We start from the raw sequence: 18363 nt of genomic DNA on the forward strand, positions 1-18363 counted from the left end.
CGTGAGGTGTAACCTGTGTTAGTACAAGGAGAAAAATCCTCTACAATAGGTCTAAAAGTCTCACTTTACGGATCCAACTCTAGTATTTAAGAAAAGGAAAGTGTTACGATAAATGATGAAGATGAGATCCGAATTCAATCTATCATCATTACTATGAACATCATATTGTATCCTACCAATTTTATTGTTATTTACTTGATGTGTTAATAAGTTCAGAATTGAGGAACCATGACAGTTCATCTAACTCATTGATTTTGACCAATTTGATGACTATAATTTATTGAAAATTAATAAATAATTAATTAATATAACTCAATAAATTATTGCCATAAAATTGACATAAATTAACAATTCAGATGAAGTGTCGAATGATCATGTATATTTTATGTAATATCATGATAAATAAATGTAATATCATAACTCATAAGTGATAATAATTAAAATAAGGGTTTAATATTTTTCTTATCAAGGAGATAACATTATTTATCGTGACAAGAAAAAAAAAATACTTTTCCGTTAAAATAATATTGGAAGGGCTAATATATGTTCGTATACATATGTCACACTCTCTAATCTTTAAATAATAAATAACTATGATCAACACAGAAAAATAAATATAATGAATCAGCCATAACAATAGCAACCACTGATTAGCCCAAGCATGATATCGCTAAAGACTAGAGAGCAAATGTTTGCCTTAATCATTTTGCTAATATGTACTCAAATTAGCATTTGAAGTGTCTCGTTATTGTACACAACCCCCTGACTAACGAAACCTCAAAATTATCTTTGATGGCGATATATGCTTTGCATTTGTACTTTCTTTCATCGTTCCTTCTCTCTAGTCTTTGTATATAAAATTATTTTTTATATACACATAGATAAAAATATGTAAGACATATATTTTTTTTTTTTCACATAAACTTCACATACTTATATATATATATATATATATATATATATATATATATATATATATATAGGGGCAGGATATTCTTACACCAGTGTAAGAGTTAGAAATCTTACACTCAATCTTAATCATTGATCCACTTGTATCTAATGACTCATATTACTAAAAAATTAGAGCCCTTAGATATAAATGGGATCAACGGATGAGATTAAGAGTGTAACTTACACTGGTGTAAAATGATCCTGACCCATATATATATATAAGATAATTTTATCTCTTACAACACGAAAGAAATTAAACCCATAAAATAATCATTGTCACGAAAATTACCCGCTTGAATTTTCATATTTCAATTGGAACTTCACAGCGACAGGAAAACATGTGGGCATGATACTCCATAGTCCATACTATGAAAGTACAAGAAAATAAAATAATTTAAATAAAAAAACTTGTGACGTGGCAGGAAATCTGGGCCCCACTTCTTCACCCTCTCCGCGTCCAAACCGCGTAACCGCGTTCCAACTTTACAAGTTGCGTAGCGATAAGATGAGAGGAAAAATTAAAATCAAATAAAAATAAATACATTATAATAATTAAATAAAAAAAAAAAAACCATTTAAAGGATAACCAAGAATCACTCTCCACCACTTAACAAGTAACAACTGTAACTATTCATAGGAACATTGAATTTAGTTTAAGAAAAAACAGTTTCTTTTTTTAATGGTAATGCTGTAAATAGAATTTAATTGGTAAGGTTTGGTCAGGTACGGTAAGTTCCATATAAAACAGGTGAGTTCGTAATCGTTGACCGTGAATTGTCTTAACATACTTATTTTGCCACGTGGCTACTCTCTCACCGTCAGTAATCTGAGAACACTGCTGGCTAATTGTGTATCAATTCGTTCTGTGCTGGCTTTTGTTTATTGATAATTACACATTTACATTTATACCCCTGATTGTGACTTAAGATATTTGCTACCTTGTCTGAAGATCTGTGTATAGTAAATTAGTAATGACGTATCTTACCTAAAATGCCCCTGTTCTGTGACGATTGAAATTTGAGTTATTTTTAGAATTGTCTTAATTTTTATTATCAATATGACATTAATACCTTATGGAAATTAACCAAATTAAAAAACAGTTTATTCATTTGAATCTGTATTTAAACTAACAATTTCATAATTAAAACATTTTTTCATTTGGATTATGTTAAATAATTTAATTTAAAAATAAGCACAGTGTTAAACAAATTTTGTTATATTATTATAAAATCCTCAAATCTTATTTAAACAAGTTTTGGAAGAATAAGATGCATTTTAAAAAGAAAAATGTAGAGTTAATCATCATTATAATAAACACATATATTAAAAATTACAAGACCTAAACAAAACTCATTTAAAAAAAAAAAAAAAATTATTACCAGTTTAAAGATAACTTCATCAATGCAATTGTGTATATTTTGAAATAAGTCAACGATTTTTTTTAAAATATTTTATGTACTTATTTTCCTAAGGAAAAATATTAAGAGACTAAAAAGAGGCCTAGTGGTGTGGGGTGTGTGTTAAGAGTGTGTGTAGTGTAGGGTGTTGTGTTCAATTTCTTGTAACCTCCAAAAAAAGAAAACTGTATTTTTTTTATAATCAAAGAAAAACGGACTTAAAATTTTAATAATTTAAAAGTATTTCTTTTTTAAAATCATAGCATAACAAAATAATAAATGAGGAAAATATTTGTTTTTTTTTTCAAAAATAGTTATTTTAATTTAAACTACTACTTTTTATTTAATATTTAAATTAAAAAACTCTCACTTTTTCTTACCATGATTTTTGTTTCTCTCATTACAAAATATAGTAGTTTTGAATAAAATGACACAATTTTATGTTCTTTTAAAAGAATAAACACTAACTCTATTATAAATATAGAGTTTAGTGTTTGTCCTTTTAAGAGATATGATGTTATGTCATTTTAGGAGAGAAAAAGACACAAATAATGAAAATTATGGAAGAGAAAGGAGTATTTTTTTTAAATTTAAATTTTAAGTGAAAAGATATTAAGTTGTGTCTTTCTCTCTCTCTTAAAATGACACAATTATATGTCCTTTAAAAGGACAAATATTTTTCTCATAATTGTATAGTATAAAATTAGAGATTTAAAAAATTTATTTTAATTAATAAGAACTTAAGGAGGTAACAGATGGAGCAATAATTAAATAATTAATTATAATTATAGATATACTAACTAATTTGACTTAAACCATTTTGAAGAAAAATAAAAAAAGAGGGACAACAAATGTGTGGGAATGATTGAAGGGTAAGGTGGGTATTATGGGTAAAAACTGAAGGGGCAAAAGAAGAAAAAGAAAAAAAGAAAAGAAAAAGAAAAGTCAAAAATGGTAAAATTGTGTTAAGACCGTGTTTGGATCGAGGTTCTTTGATATATAAACTCCAACATTTGTTCAAAGATGCGTTCTCTCTTTCTCTTTCTCTTTCCGTTGTAATTCACAAGAAAGAAAGAGCGATTTTCTCTCTCTCATAAGAAGAAAACAATGGCAGATCAACTCTCCGACGAACAGATCTCCGAGTTCAAGGAGGCCTTCAGCTTGTTCGACAAGGATGGCGATGGTTCGCATCTCTCTCTCTCTCTTTTGTTTTTGTGTATTTGATTTGATCTTAACGCGTGCGAGTTTCGCAGATCGGTGTTTCTTTTCGTGATTTTGTTTTTAACAAGCCGGTGCAAAAATTTTGATTAGGAAATTAGTTAGATTGTTAATTATTGATTTTTTTAAGAATCTTTTTTTAAAAAAAAATGTTAATTTGGTTATTTATTTGAGCTGTTCTGTGGATTTAGATCTCGGATATTTTGTTTTAAAAAAATGTTAATGTTTTGCGCTATTGTAATGTTAATTTTGTTTTTTCTGGTTTGAACTTTTGTACGAGAAAAACAAATGTTGACGTTATTATTGTGGCCGTTATTTTCTTGTCTCTGTTTTTGTTAACGAGGTCAGAAGAGTATGATTAATAGAAAGAACTATTGTTTATTACTTATTGTATATGTGAATCACACGTAATGTTTGTTTTTTGTTTTTCTTGTGGAAATTAAATTTTCCTGGATTTTTTAAAATTATAATAAAATACTTTCTACCTGAAAAATGAATTTTGGTAACTATGTAGATCTCGGTGTTGGAATATTTTTGTCCTGCTGTTTTGGTTCGAATTTTCAGGGGGAAACGGGGGCAAAAGAGAAGAACGGAGTTTATGCTTTTTGAACAGAAAAGAATGATAGTTTGATTCCTTTTTTCTTTTTTCTTTTTGGTTTCTCTGCATTTTCTGATCAATAATTTCCAAGCATAGATATTCTGATGCTAACGAGGAAGTCAGGGATATAATTATCACTAGATAACATTTAACTGTTATGTACAGTTACATTTGCAACTCTTTTTTCAAAGTATAATTGACATTCTTGTGAACATGATTCATTTATATTTTCCCTATGGCTTGTGAGTAGAGCCGGCAAAACGGGCTCGGCTCGGCGGACCAATCCGCCAAACGGGGTGGGGCAGGCTGAGTTTTTCAACTCATCTCAAAAGCGGGGCGGGGCGGGGCGGGCTCATTTTTTGGCGAGTTGATGGCGGACATAGGCGGGCCGAGGCGGGTCAATGTAAAATAGGTTCGGGCTGGCAGACCGACCCCCCAAACGGGGCGGGCCCATTTTTTGGCGAGTTGATGGCGGACATAGGTGGGCCGAGGCGGGTCAATGTAAAATAGGTTCGGGCTGGCAGACCGACCCCCCAAACGGGGCGGGGCGGGCTGAGTTTTTTCAGCCCACTTTCAAAAGCGAGGCGGGCTAGCTTATTTTTTGGCGGGTTGATGGCGGGGTGGGGCGGGCTGCCCACTTTGCCACCTCTACTTGTGAGCATGTTTATGTGTCTTGAGAAGAAACATGGCAAGTGTTAGAGAAAATTTTGAAAATGAATGGGAGAAGTTGATTACACACTAGTCATATGTGGCTTTGTATATTACTAGAGAGTAACTAATAATGAGGCTATAAAAGCCGTTGTTGATTGTGTTACATATTGTAAAGAATCATTTCAACCTAAAAGTTTTAGGTGTTGGATGAAGACCACGATAATCAGTTTTATATTATTTTCTCTAACACACATGGTGTGAACTTGCAGGCTGTATCACAACCAAGGAGCTTGGAACTGTTATGCGTTCATTGGGGCAAAACCCTACTGAGGCTGAGCTCCAGGACATGATTAACGAAGTAGATGCTGATGGAAATGGTACCATTGACTTCCCTGAGTTTCTGAACCTCATGGCTAGGAAGATGAAGGACACTGATTCTGAGGAGGAGCTGAAAGAGGCGTTCCGGGTTTTCGACAAGGATCAGAATGGTTTCATTTCTGCTGCTGAGCTCCGCCATGTGATGACCAACCTTGGAGAGAAGCTCACTGATGAAGAAGTTGATGAGATGATTCGTGAGGCTGATGTTGATGGTGATGGCCAAATAAATTACGAGGAATTTGTTAAGGTGATGATGGCCAAGTGATCACATCAAGAAGGTAAATGAAGAAATGTTGATTAAAAGGGAAAAAAAAAAACAAAAAAAATTGGACTAGGTTGACTTGTATAACAGTGCTCGTAGTCCTTGTCTTTGTTCTTACATTTTTATTTGATGGTTTTAAATCCAACCTTAAACGTCTATTAGTGGTATGTTCTGCTGCTAATAGTTGTGGTGGAATGGTATCTTCTTAGTTTGTCTTGTAATTTTATCCAGAAAAAAAAAAAAAAAAGGTTGTAATATTTATGGCACTTTGCTTTCTACCGCTCCTCATTTTGGGGAACTGTTGGGCACAATAGCTTAATCTTAGGACTTTTGGGCTTAAGAAGAACAAACTTGAAATCTTGAATTTGTGTAAAAGATAATCAAGGCAACAGACCATAACTGATACGTCGGATACATGGATTTTGGAATTTGAATTACTTGTCCAGTGCATTGTACGAGTGCAAGTTTTTCTAAAGAGTAAATATTGTTTTTGGTTTTCGGTAAATTTCACGATACCTGTTTTAGTCTCTAATAAATAAAAAGGTTATTTGTGGTCTTTAAGAAATTTAAAAGTCTCATTTTAGTTCTTTTAAGGGACTAATATGAGTTTTTTTTTTGAATTTGTGAAAGATCACGATTTCAACTAAATAGGTCCATTTAAATGGGTTTATTTTAAATTTTTCAGGAATTATGAATAATTTTTTTATTTGCTAGAGACTAAAATGGGTATCGTAAAATTTGATGATGATGCAAAAAGATATTTACTCTTTTCTAAATTATCTGTAATCAATCATCTCTTCTCAAGCAGAAAATCCAAATGACAGAAAACAGTGAGAAGATGAAGAGTAATAGAGGTGTTATTTAAACAGTCTTAAATCATCAATTATGTGCAATCAAGATTATCAATTCTGACTGAAACAAGTCCGGATTGTACATTTTCATGTGCACACATAAAGAAATATTTCATTCTTGCTAGATTATAATCTGGGATAAAGGCACCATTTCATAAACCTGTCACACCCATTGCAGTCTGTAGTTTTCCTTATTTACAGCAATGATAAAAGTTGATATCTTCTGAGAAGTTGATATCTTCTGATAGATTTTTGAAAAAATAAAATAAAATAAAATCATACACAGATAGTTAATAGTTTAATGCTTTTATATCTAAAACCAAAAAAAAAGAAAAAAATAATAATAATAATAATTCTAAGTTCTTTTCAGTTGTTAATTAGAAATGAATTATGTTCCGGATATATACCCGAGTAGGCCTACTGGGTTTAGGCTCACTTGGCGAGGATGTAAAGGCTTTTCTATTCGGGGAGCGATATTTTTATAGTTCGGGTGCTAAAAAAATTTAGTGGGGTGGAGGTGAGAGAAAGAGAGAAAAAGTTGAGGAGTGAAAAAGGAGAAAAAAAAATTTGTACAAATATCAATTTTTTAGTGAAAGGACCATGGTAGTCCCGAAACATATTAAAATTTCCCTACCCGGGCAAGACATATTTGGCTTGAGGTGTAGCCTATGAACCCGTGGCATCATATCCACGAATCCTCTCGCGTTTTTTGGTACCCACAATCATCCTCTAACTGAACTACTCTAAAGCCTTGATAACAATGATAAATACATCTCAAGGCTTGTATAAATACATCAACAGTACCTAATGGAGAACACTTACATTCGGATTACATTCAACCATACTCATCGAGCCTTGTTACAATCATTATCGTATACACTTATGCCAGACCAATCTCATATCCAGCCTTAGAACATACCCCACACGCTTACCCTACCATCATAACTTAGTAATTGGTGATCACTCCGAACAGGTTCAACCTCAGAATTTTTTCTAAACTAATATCTCAAGTATACAATTCAGATACAGTGGACACAATTACTCTTTAATCATATCACCTTTTTACACTTAGTTTCCCCCTCTTCAATCTATATATGTGCCCCTCTCACGTGAGGGATCACATTGCCTCACATCAGAGTAGAGTCCACATGGCAAAAAACAGTTTTGGCTCACCCTCTCCAGGTAAGGAAAATCTTCATTTCACTATAAATATCACACTCCATTAAGGACACACCTTCATCTTCACACTCAATTTTGTGTCCTCACTTTGCTGAATTTCAGCCCAATACAGTCAAATCGTGCCCTTGTACGACATCTCCCTTGATTCTCAACCTTCATGTGAGACATAGAGCCCTGTACTGTTGGGATCTATAAGCTCACTATGTTCCTTTTAAGAATGAGTCGTTGTATGAGAGATACCCTTAGCACAGGTGCATACCAGGCTAAGGAGTATTGTGCCAAGTAAAAGCTAGATAATCAACAAGGGGTGAGATGATAGTATGACTCAAAGTAAATGAGCAGTATAACGATACATAAGATACCTTCATGGTGTGCCCCTGGGGGCTATTTATAAGGGAGGGTTGTGCGCATCCGTTGTAGGTTGATGGGAAGAAGGTCAACCCTCCTTGGGGCTTGCTATGATAGCAGCGTTGGGCGTGACAGGCGCTGCGATCGTAGCAGTGCTGCACCCTCTGTGTCTGGCGGTGTCAGCATGGGACACAGGAGGTAGTTTCCCCTTATGGCATTCGGGCAACTGCCTTTGGTGGTCACGGTCCCAAGGTAAGGCATTTTGGTGTTTATCCTTGGAGGAGACGTGTATCGCCCCTGTTGGTAGGGCTGACGTGGATGCTCATTGGGGGTTGGGTCTTGACCATTTGGGCCAGACCCTTATTGGGCCATCCGGAACAAGCCTTATCGGGCCATCCGGAACAAGCCCGTTTGTACACTTATCAAAAAAATTCATTTTATGTCTAGCATATTTTAAAAGTATTTTTTGCAAAAGTTAAAACTATTTAAATTTTAAAAAAATATTTAATTTTTGAAAAAAATATTTAACTTTTGACTTTTACTTTTTTTAAAAGCTAACATTTTTAGCTTTCAAAAAAAGTTGGTGTTTGACTTTTTTTATTAATTCTATTTTTTTAAAAACAGACATCCAAACAGACTTCTTTTGAGAAGTGATTTTTTTCTTAAAAAAAAAAAACTTTTGTAGACAAAAAAGTCCATCCAAACATTCATAATACTTGTGATTTTTCATTTGAGCTCTTATTTACCATACTAATCCCGCAATTGATCACTATTACATTAATATACTTGGAACAGTGACCAAAGTGCCACTGTTCCCAAAATTATTTGTCAATATGTCACATGAACAGTAAAAATTTCCAAAATACCACACGTACAAGTTCACTACAGTAAATAGTGAACTTCGATTGTTGATGTGGCAGCCACGTGTACAAGTTCGCTATAACAGGTAGCGAACTAAGTGGTCAAAATATCAGTCTAGTGGGAGAAGTTTGCTATGCATAACAGTGAACTTCCTTCTAAAATGATTTTGCTAGTGTACACTATTTGCTACTTAAGTTTACCTTCTATGCTGAATACACTGGCTTTTAAGCTGACATTTTTGCTACTGTACACTGGTTTTAAAGTGAAGTTGAAACAAAGAAATGAAAAGAAAACAACTTTTTCAATCAAAGCTGTTCTGGATGCTACTCACTTAGGCCCACCAGATGGGCCCAATCGCTTAAAGCCCATATCTAGAACCTTCTAGAGGGCACCCATGGCAAGCCATAGAGGCTCACCACTTGGACATTCCCCATCCTGCACTGCTGCCCCACTGACAGGGAGCAGCTTGATGAGACAGCTCATGGGCTGACCAGCTCAAGCCCCCATGCAAGAGAGGACTCTCCTCTCTAAATACCCCTCTCACACATGGAGAGGGGATCTTCTTCTTCCCGACTCCTCTTATATGCTGTCATACACAAACACTCCCCCTTGATCCACATACATGGGAAGCCTCACTAGTGGTTTGGTCTCTACCATTGCCACTATGAGCACCCCTATATCAACATACTTCACCCTCCATGGGATACATCTATGTACTACTATGAGTACATTGGCGCCGTCTGTGGGAAGGTTCTCATCTACGAAGGCTCCTAGTCTCTTTCTCTTGGAACACATTATCTTCTCGGGAAGCTTTCATCTACTACATTATTTCTCACCTCCGAGTTTTATTTCTGAAGAATGGAGCATATATATTTATTTATTATCAGAATCTTCATCACATCTCTCTCTTGGAAAAATTATCTTCCCCAGAAGCCTCCATCTGCAACGACGTTATTATTTTGTTATTATCAGACGGTCAAGACATCTTTATTTCAGTTATTAAACATGATCATGGATCAACATATCTGAGCAACTATACATCAAAGACCCAAGTCACTGGGCATTATTTATCATACATTCAACACACCGAGTTTTATTGCTGAAGAACGAAGCATATATATTTATCATCAGGATCTTCAAGTTTTCATCTACAACATTATTGGATTATTATCAGACGGTCAAGACATCTTTATTTCAGCTGTTAAAATCTACAGGATACTTGATTCAACATGGACTCGTCAACTTATTCTTACAATTAAATTATTACTACTTCAACAACATTTGAAGACCTTCCTCAATAACAAGACGCATCTTCGAAGACAATAAAGTTCCACACAATTGCCGGTCATAATAGAAGATTCTCTTGAAGTACTCAAGCATCACCAATCAGACAATTCATACTCGACGACAACTCATCAACAACACATGAAGGCCGACGTATTACCGATCGGTTACATTATATCCTGCTTAAAACACTGCACACTATGGGTATCTGGCCTAAGCTGCCATATATCTTGACACCTTGACTCCCTCAAGTTACCAAGCTGGGGGGGCTCCTGTTCTGGATGCTACTCACTTAGGCCCACCAGATGGGCCCAATCGCTTAAAGCCCATATCTAGAACCTTCTAGAGGGCACCCATGGCAAGCCATAGACTTTCACCACTGGGACATTCCCCATCTTGCACTGCTGCCCCACTGACAGGGAGAAGCTTGATGAGACAGCTCATGGGCTGACCAGCTCAAGCCCCCATGCAAGAGAGGACTCTCTTCTCTAAATACCCCTCTCACACATGGAGAGGGGATCTTCTTCTTCCCGACTCCTCTCATATGCTGTCATACACACACACTCCCCCTTGATCCACATACATGGGAAGCCTCACTAGTGCTTTGGTCTCTACCATTGCCACTATGAGCACCCCTATATCAACATACTTCACACTCCATGGGATACATCTATGTACTACTATGAGTACATTGGCGCCATCTGTGGGAAGGTTCTTATCTACGAAAACTCCCAATCTCTTTCTCTTGGAACACATTATCTTCTCGGGAAGCTTTCATCTACTACATTATTTCTCACCTCCGAGTTTTATTTCTGAAGAATGGAGCATATATATTTATTTATTATCAGAATCTTCATCACATCTCTCTCTTGGAAAAATTATCTTCCCCAAAAGCCTCCATCTGCAACGACGTTATTATTTTGTTATTATCAGACGGTCAAGACATCTTTATTTCAGTTATTAAACATGATCATGGAGCAACATATCTGAGCAACTATACATCAAAGACCCAAGTCACTAGGCATTATTTATCATTCATTCAACACACCGAGTTTTATTGCTGAAGAACGGAGCATATATATTTATCATCAGGATCTTCAAGCTTTCATCTACAACATTATTGGATTATTATCAGACGGTCAAGACATCTTTATTTCAGCTGTTAAAATCTACAGGATACTTGATTCAACATGGACTTGCCAACTTATTCTTACAATTAAATTATTACTACTTCAACAACATTTGAAGACCTTCCTCCATAACAAGACGCATCTTCGAAAACAATAAAGTTCAACACAATTACCGGTCATAATAGAAGATTCTCTTGAAGTACTCAAGCATCGCCAATCAGACAATTCATACTCGACGACAACTCATCAACAACGCATGAAGGCCGACGTATTATCGATCGGTTACATTATATCCTGCTTAAAACACTGCACACTATGGGTATCTGGCCTAAGCTGCCATATATCTTGGCACCTTGACTCCCTCAAGCTACCAAGCTGGGGGGCTCCTGCCCTGGATGCTACTCACTTAGGCCCACCAGATGGGCCCAATCGCTTAAAGCCCATATCTAGAACCTTCTAGAGGGCACCCATGGCAAGCCATTGAGGCTCACCACTGGGACATTCCCCATCCTGCACTGCTGCCCCACTGACAGGGAGCAGCTTGATGAGACAGCTCATGGGCTGACCAGCTCAAGCCCCCATGCAAGAGAGGAATCTCCTCTCTAAATACCCCTCTCACACATGGAGAGGGGATCTTCTTCTTCCCGACTCCTCTCATATGTTGTCAGACACACACACTCCCCCTTGATCCACATACATGGGAAGCATCACTAGTGCTTTGGTCTCTACCATTGCCACTATGAGCACCCCTATATCAACATACTTCACCCTCCATGGGATACATCTATGTACTACTATGAGTACAAAAGCAAAGGAGGAGCAGGTCGAAGTTGAAGACCCATTTAGGTGAGAATGGGGAAGAAGCAAGCTTTGCGGAAAAAAAAGTGAAAAAATGATGAAACTACAATAAACATCTGAAGCTAGTATGTCTTTTGGGAATAGTGTACCGTAGCAAAAAAATAAATATTTTAAAATGTAGTTCGCCATATACCGTAGCGAACTTACTCACATGACATATTGAAAAATAATACTGTTGGCGTGATATTTGGATTAAAAAACTTGATGAGCAATGATATTTTGATCACTATTCCAATATACTTCGCCTCCTACCCACCTACGTCTTTGTCCTATTAGAATTCGTCTAGGAACCCAACAGTACACTCAAGACATATTCTTAAAGGTTTGTTTCTGGTTCTAGAAAGAATTTTCAATGCTTTTGCTTTTTGATCATGCTTTCGATTCAAATGATTTTACTCCCTCCCAGTGGGGTATTAACGGGCCGAGCCGAGCTTTGATCTTAATAGGCTAAGCTTGTATTAAAATGTGTCAGTCTGACCAAGTCTGTTACCTGTCATGAATATAATTTCAGCCTGTGGCCTGTCTTATTTACAAAAAATAAAAGCTCGATTTAGCCTGTTTAAAAAAAAATAAAACAAAAATTTATTCAAACAAAATATACAATTAACAACAATAGTAATTCCATAAATATTCATAAATTTAATGTATATTCAAATAGCATAATATAAAATAAAATTATTTAAAAAGTCTGTTTAATTAATAAAATGGGATGGAATGGATTGAGAAGAGAGAGAGAGCTCTCGTAGTATAAAAAATTAATATATTAGGCAAGTCTGAGAGGCTCTAAGGCCAAGCTTTTGAATTGAAGTTTGAAGCCTTTTTTTTTTTTTTTTTTATAACAGAAGCTTTTTTATTAAACAAGCTTTTATACAAGTCCAAGCCTGAGTCCAACAATTAATTTTAGACATGTAATCTCAGGCCTTCACGAGCCGAGCCAAAGGCCCCTGTAAGGCTCCTGACTTTAGCATCCCTACCTCCCAATTTGATTTCCAAAGCAGATGCAAATGATAAAGGGTAAAGGAATCTTAATTTTTGAGATTGTGATCAACCATGGCATGACAAAGGTCCAAATTTGCCTTGCTCCCTTATTAAATGTAATGTACACAGAAAGAGAAAAAAAAAAAAAAAAAGTGAAAGAAACCTCGAATTGGATTCACTAGTGTTAAAATTTCACATGAACTAGTCATCTGAAAATTGTGTCCAAACCTATGTTCCCAGATTCCACATTCCCCTCTCCCCATCTCCCTTTTCTCTTAAAACTAAACCGCAAATGAAAAGTTGAATTATTGAACAACCTTATTACAATCTTTTCAAGCTTCTTTTTCTGGCATCTATCTTCTTCTTATCTGCCTGAGCTTTACCTAGTCCGCCTTCCTTCTTTTGTGGTGCAGAAACTACTAGTACAGCAGTACAACCATTAACAGCTGGCTCCGCCGCTACAGCAGCATGTTCTTGGCTGTTTCCTCTAGTTGCCATAGTTGAGGGGGCTAAAGGGGGTTGCAACAATAATGCAGCACCCGATGGTGCAGTTTTGACACCAGCATTAAGAACTGAGGTGTTTGTCTGATCAACATTCAGAGCAGTCTTAGATTCAGATATGGCTCCACTTTTAAATTTGGACTTTGGTTTTGCATGGATTCCAGTGTAAAGTCTGCATGCAACAAATGAAGCTCTTTAATTATGAGGGCGAAGGGTGGTAAAATTTACATATTAAAGATGTAAAAAGTAGAATGGATAAATATCCTGAGTTTAAAATCAAATCAAGATTATTAGCATAACTATCATCGAACATGAGAATTTCTTGAAATTTCAGTAACTTTGTTTACACATATAGCTCAATGAAGTAACTGAAATTTCAAGATAATGATTGAAAACCAGCTCCTCAATAAATCCTTATACAGAGTTTTACTTTTACATTTTTGCAAAGAGGTTATTTTCAAAATTTTAACTACACAGGAACAACTTTACCACGACTTCAAACTCGTCTTCTTAAATTTCAAGGAAATGGAGCACAAAAAATATAGCTAAACAAGCTCTATATAGCTGTCTTGGACAGAAGATGAATGTAAAAATTACTATTACTCTATTAGGAAGACGAACAATTAATTAAAAAGAATAAAACAGAAATCCTCAACATGTGGGAAAAATTTAATGTGGTTGTGGCCCATGGTGGTCCTTTCACTAAAAATGTGACACTTGAAGAAAAAAATATTTTCCTCTCTCCTCTCTCCTCACTCTTCTCTCTCCTTCTCTCTCTTCCGGCCCACTCATTGAAATGTGCACCGGGAGCACAAAATTAAAGCTCCAACATGTGTTGCTTCAAGTTTTGTTGGCCACACAAGATTCTGAGAACAAGGGTAATCTTAAGTACTCAATTTCACATCAAGATTCCATACGAGAAATTAATTGACAACACCAATAATATTTTATTGGATTAACTCACCTTGCATGTCTAGCATACTCCTCATAATTTTCAAGCAGCAGTTTGCCAGCCTGTTCATTGAGAGCGGATTCCGGAAAGGGTTCAATTAATAGACACCTAACAACCTGTTAATTATGGTAATCTGAAGTTCATGAATACAGAGACTGATCATGCAAAACTAAATTCAATAAGATCAATAAGATCAAAATAACTCTCCGCAACCAGACAGGTCAAAAGAAATAATGAGATTTTGCATTACTTACAATGAGAACATGTCGTAACCCAAGACTAGGATTCCAGTCCTTTTTAAGTGTGTTGACACATATCTCTCCATTGGTTGCAATATTTGGATGGAAAATCTTAGTTAGGAAAAACCCTACAACAATGGCATCACAAGTTTGACCGTGTCACATAACACAAAAGAATAGATGGGAAATTGGGAATATTTGAACTAAGTCAAGCAATAGACGACTGTAGGGCAAATAAATGTCTTTCGATTAAATAAATAATATATTTGAAATTCCAAAAGGAAAAAACTGATAATATAATTCTGTCTCAAAGTGTAACTAGAAGATTGTAAAATGGTCCATAAGGATTGTCTAAAGTAAACAAACCTTTAGGTGGAGAGTGTGGAAAATCATGAGACAATAACAACTTCATACGAAAAACTCCACTATCATAAGGAGTCCCAGCTGCAACAACAAATTTCTGGTTCAGCTTGACTTCATTACCTAATGCTAAAACCCAAATTTAGAACATAAAGCTACATACCTGGACCTTCAATGTCAGCATATATTATTGAAAAATCATCATCATTTACCACAACTTTAATACCCTCGGGAGGGGATTCATCAAGATTTTTTAATTCCTTGGCAAGTTGCTTTATTACATTTGGTGGAAGATTTTCATTAGTCGCCTGAAACAAAAACACCATACCTACAGTGTAAGAATATTAAAGCATAAAACTGATACAAAGATCATGTTTTAGCTCAGTGGATTCTAGGGTTTAAAAGTAGTTATTAATAGAAAATCAAGTTCTTGACAAGCACAAGTATATTACTAGTAAATTTAATTACTGGATGCCAAGAGATATGATGAACTAGATGTCAGACTACACCTATAAGCAAATTAACTAAGCAAATAATGTGCTTATGCAAGCAGTGTAAACCTAGTGGAGCTGTCCTCAACAAGAGTCACAAAACACAGAAGAGAAGCGATCATAAAAGTAAAGAAATGCTTACCATCAGAACATATACACCTGCACTCTATGTTTGGTTCTGCCACTGCAGAGGAATGAGCCCTTCCCAACCAATTTACTTAATTTTCAAAATTGCTGCTCAGAGTAAAGAAAGCAATCATACCGCAGAAAAAGTGCCTGCAAAGGTATTTCTGATCACGAATAAGTGAAATAATACAACTCTAATTTGGTAAAAAGTTCCCAAAGTATTTAAACATAAACAAGCAGAGAGTATATGAATGGACAAGGATGCCACAATAGACAAAAATAAAATAACAGAGACAACAAGAAGTCAAGAACTATACAAGGAGAGGATGAGATTGAAAAGCAGTACAATATATTCCCATACCATTTTAGCATCTCAATCCCCTAGGCATTAGGCAGTTATGTCAACTTAGTTACTGCAATTGTACTTCACCTCAACCCAGATTGATGAGGGATATCTCTCCTTTTCAAAAATGTCAAACAAAATCATATGCAACTACCCAGTCACTCAGCTCGAACAACTATATTTTAACAAACAGAGGAAACTAATTTACTATATCTTTTTAAATATTAGCTTCTTAGCAAATATGCAAGGGTAAGTCTACATACAAGAATTGTCCTCACTCCTAACCTCGCTAGTCGGGATTTGATGGGGTGTGATTTTGTGTTTTTTTAAAAAATATTTGCTTCCCCAGATCTACTAGCAAAAGGTTATCGAAAAATAAATGAAAAGAATTCAACATCAACATCAACATCACCTTTATCCCAAATTAAATGAAAATAATTCACATCAATATAAATATTTCAGGATGCTAGTCAGTCAAATCCCACATCGTAATAATTTTCTGTGTACAGTATGGATTATGGAATACTTGTGTTGAATGAATTTTAAAATTTAAATTACTGAAGATTGGTCAAAAAAAAATGTTTGTGGCTTTGTGCTCATCAGAATGTCAAACAATCAAATAAAGGTTGAAAATTTTATAAATTATTTACTGTGTAGGTGTCTAATATACCCTCAATAACTAAATCAAATAAAGTGCTATAAAAATGGTAAGCTCGTTCATTTTTAAAATTATAATCACTGCACAAACATGGGACTCAAATAATAAAATATACAGGAATCAGCAGTAGAAGATAAAATCATCACGCACTCAAATAAACTAAAGCAATTGCACAAGGTGAAGATAGTATCCCGTTTCCATTCATTCCCCAAGAGAAGCCTCCCATCCCTCTCCCTATGTATATATCACCACTCACCACAAAAACCAATCAAGCTAAAACTAAACTCATAGCCAATTGTGATTCAAACTCATTTTGCACCACAAATAAATAATTTCTTTAACCCCTTCCAATAATCAAAACAATTATACAGTACACAAGCTAACACATATGGGCACATACATAGAACCACACTATGACAACTAATGGGGAATCCCATTGCAGACACTTTTCTGCCCAACCAAGAACACACTTCTATCCCAAGTGTAAAGAGCAATATACCATTTGCAGCCATTACCCACATGAAAGCAGAAAAACCAATCAAGCATGAAATAAACTCATAATCAATTGCAATTCACAAGTAAATAATTTCTTTAACCCCTTTCAGTAAATTCAAAATAAATAAATAAAACTTTACAATATACATGCTAACAAGATGCCAATCCCAAAACAGCAGAAAGGTAGAAATTTGGACACCCAATCTTCTTTAGAAGCAGACCTAAACAGAAAATGAATTAGCAATTTTGCCCCAAAAATATCAACACAGAACAGGATAAAACTAGAAAAACATTCTTGAACTACCAGATGTAAATCAAGCACACAGAGCTTCTTTCTTTCTTTCTCGTATAAATTGACCTACAAACTCGTTGAGTCACACACACACAAAGTTCCTGAACCTGAATTAATCTACAGCACCAAAACACTTACTACACACCACACATTAAACAAAAAAATATAAAATATAAAAAAAAATAAACATTCTTATACCACTAAAGAAGAAAGAAACTAAAAAAGACTTGGAGAAACCACTTAGTCAGATCAAAAGAGACCCTATCACATCGTAAAAAACCCTAATGTGCAACATTCAACCCAAGAATCTCAATTCCAACATGAAATAAATCCCAACACAAAAAAAAAAAAAAAAGATAAAGAAATAGCATTAGCATTTCGGATAGAAAATCCATTAGCACAGACTGCACAGTGCATAACATAGAATTTAAAATAAAAAATAAAAAAATGGGATAGCATCAAAGGCTTTAATTTCAACTCCGAATTTGAGAAAGGTAACAATTTGGTGGTACAGTTCCACACAGAATACAAACCCCACCAAAAAAATAAAAATAAAAAAATGAAATGCATTGATTAGGGAGAAAAAAAAAACACCCAGATGAGTATTTACCTTCAGAGACGTTCTGTGTAGGCAAAACAAAAACCTGTGAGAGGAGAGAGAGAGAGAGAGAGAGTTTGGGGGAACACAGAGAACAGAAGAGAAAGTGAAATCAATGATTGATTGGTAAGACTTTCAATTTATACATCAAAATGAAAAAGAGACACGCTGCCAGTGATTAATAAAATAAATAATTATTACAAAAATTAAGTTGATAATAATTTAATTGAAATGATGTGTCTCTTCCATTGTCAATATTATAGGATAGCATCTTGACGGGGACAAATCAACGGTAATTTTTGTTTTCACTCGCTGTCAGAATAAATTTTTATTTTGGATAAATCAGAATATTTTTTCCGGGAGG

The 18363-nt window shown here is 35.1% G+C and overlaps 2 protein-coding genes across 6 annotated transcripts; one reads left to right on the plus strand and one right to left on the minus strand.

The window, feature by feature from the left end:
- Positions 1 to 3360: 3360 nt before the first annotated feature.
- Positions 3361 to 5595, plus strand: LOC133304508 (calmodulin-like). 2 transcript variants are annotated; one of them, XM_061504553.1, is made up of 2 exons: positions 3361 to 3564; positions 5085 to 5595. In XM_061504553.1, the coding sequence occupies exons 1-2, from the start codon at positions 3456 to 3458 to the stop codon at positions 5456 to 5458; spliced, it is 483 nt and encodes a 160-aa protein (XP_061360537.1). In that variant the 5' UTR covers positions 3361 to 3455; the 3' UTR covers positions 5459 to 5595. The 2 variants fall into 2 exon arrangements, with proteins under 2 accessions (XP_061360537.1, XP_061360538.1); XM_061504554.1 differs by having other exon boundaries at positions 3373 to 3531.
- Positions 5596 to 13019: 7424 nt separating this feature from the next.
- LOC133304519 (ubiquitin-conjugating enzyme E2 22-like) lies at positions 13020 to 18128 on the minus strand. Of its 4 annotated transcripts, XM_061504568.1 has the most exons (8): positions 17414 to 17465; positions 17257 to 17313; positions 15630 to 15763; positions 15160 to 15304; positions 15003 to 15080; positions 14652 to 14764; positions 14410 to 14513; positions 13020 to 13617 (listed from the first exon to the last, which is right to left on the minus strand). In XM_061504568.1, the coding sequence occupies exons 3-8, from the start codon at positions 15630 to 15632 to the stop codon at positions 13266 to 13268; spliced, it is 795 nt and encodes a 264-aa protein (XP_061360552.1). In that variant the 5' UTR covers positions 15633 to 15763; positions 17257 to 17313; positions 17414 to 17465; the 3' UTR covers positions 13020 to 13265. The 4 variants fall into 4 exon arrangements, with proteins under 4 accessions (XP_061360552.1, XP_061360551.1, XP_061360550.1 ...); XM_061504567.1 differs by lacking the exons at positions 17257 to 17313; positions 17414 to 17465 and adding an exon at positions 18012 to 18128 and having other exon boundaries at positions 15630 to 15777; XM_061504566.1 differs by lacking the exons at positions 17257 to 17313; positions 17414 to 17465 and adding an exon at positions 18012 to 18100.
- Between the last annotated feature and the right edge of the window lie 235 nt (positions 18129 to 18363).

The sequence above is a fragment of the Gastrolobium bilobum genome, unplaced genomic scaffold, assembly GCF_033153095.1.
Source record: "Gastrolobium bilobum isolate Gb01-03AN ecotype WA unplaced genomic scaffold, APGP_CSIRO_Gbil_v1 utg54589, whole genome shotgun sequence".
Classification (NCBI taxonomy): domain Eukaryota; kingdom Viridiplantae; phylum Streptophyta; class Magnoliopsida; order Fabales; family Fabaceae; genus Gastrolobium; species Gastrolobium bilobum.

What these genes read in the sequence shown, in the direction of transcription:
- LOC133304508 (XM_061504553.1), top strand. Translation starts at nt 3,456, where the DNA reads ATGGCAGATCAACTCTCCGACGAACAGATCTCCGAGTTCAAGGAGGCC. An exon ending in TCTCTCTCTTTTGTTTTTGT is followed by an intron (nt 3,565 to 5,084) that starts GTATTTGATTTG and finishes GTGAACTTGCAG; the next exon opens with GCTGTATCACAACCAAGGAG.
- LOC133304519 (XM_061504567.1), bottom strand. An exon ending in TGCTGACATTGAAGGTCCAG is followed by an intron (nt 15,081 to 15,159) that starts GTATGTAGCTTT and finishes TTGTTGTTGCAG; the next exon opens with CTGGGACTCCTTATGATAGT. An exon ending in TCCACACTCTCCACCTAAAG is followed by an intron (nt 14,765 to 15,002) that starts GTTTGTTTACTT and finishes CCATTGTTGTAG; the next exon opens with GGTTTTTCCTAACTAAGATT.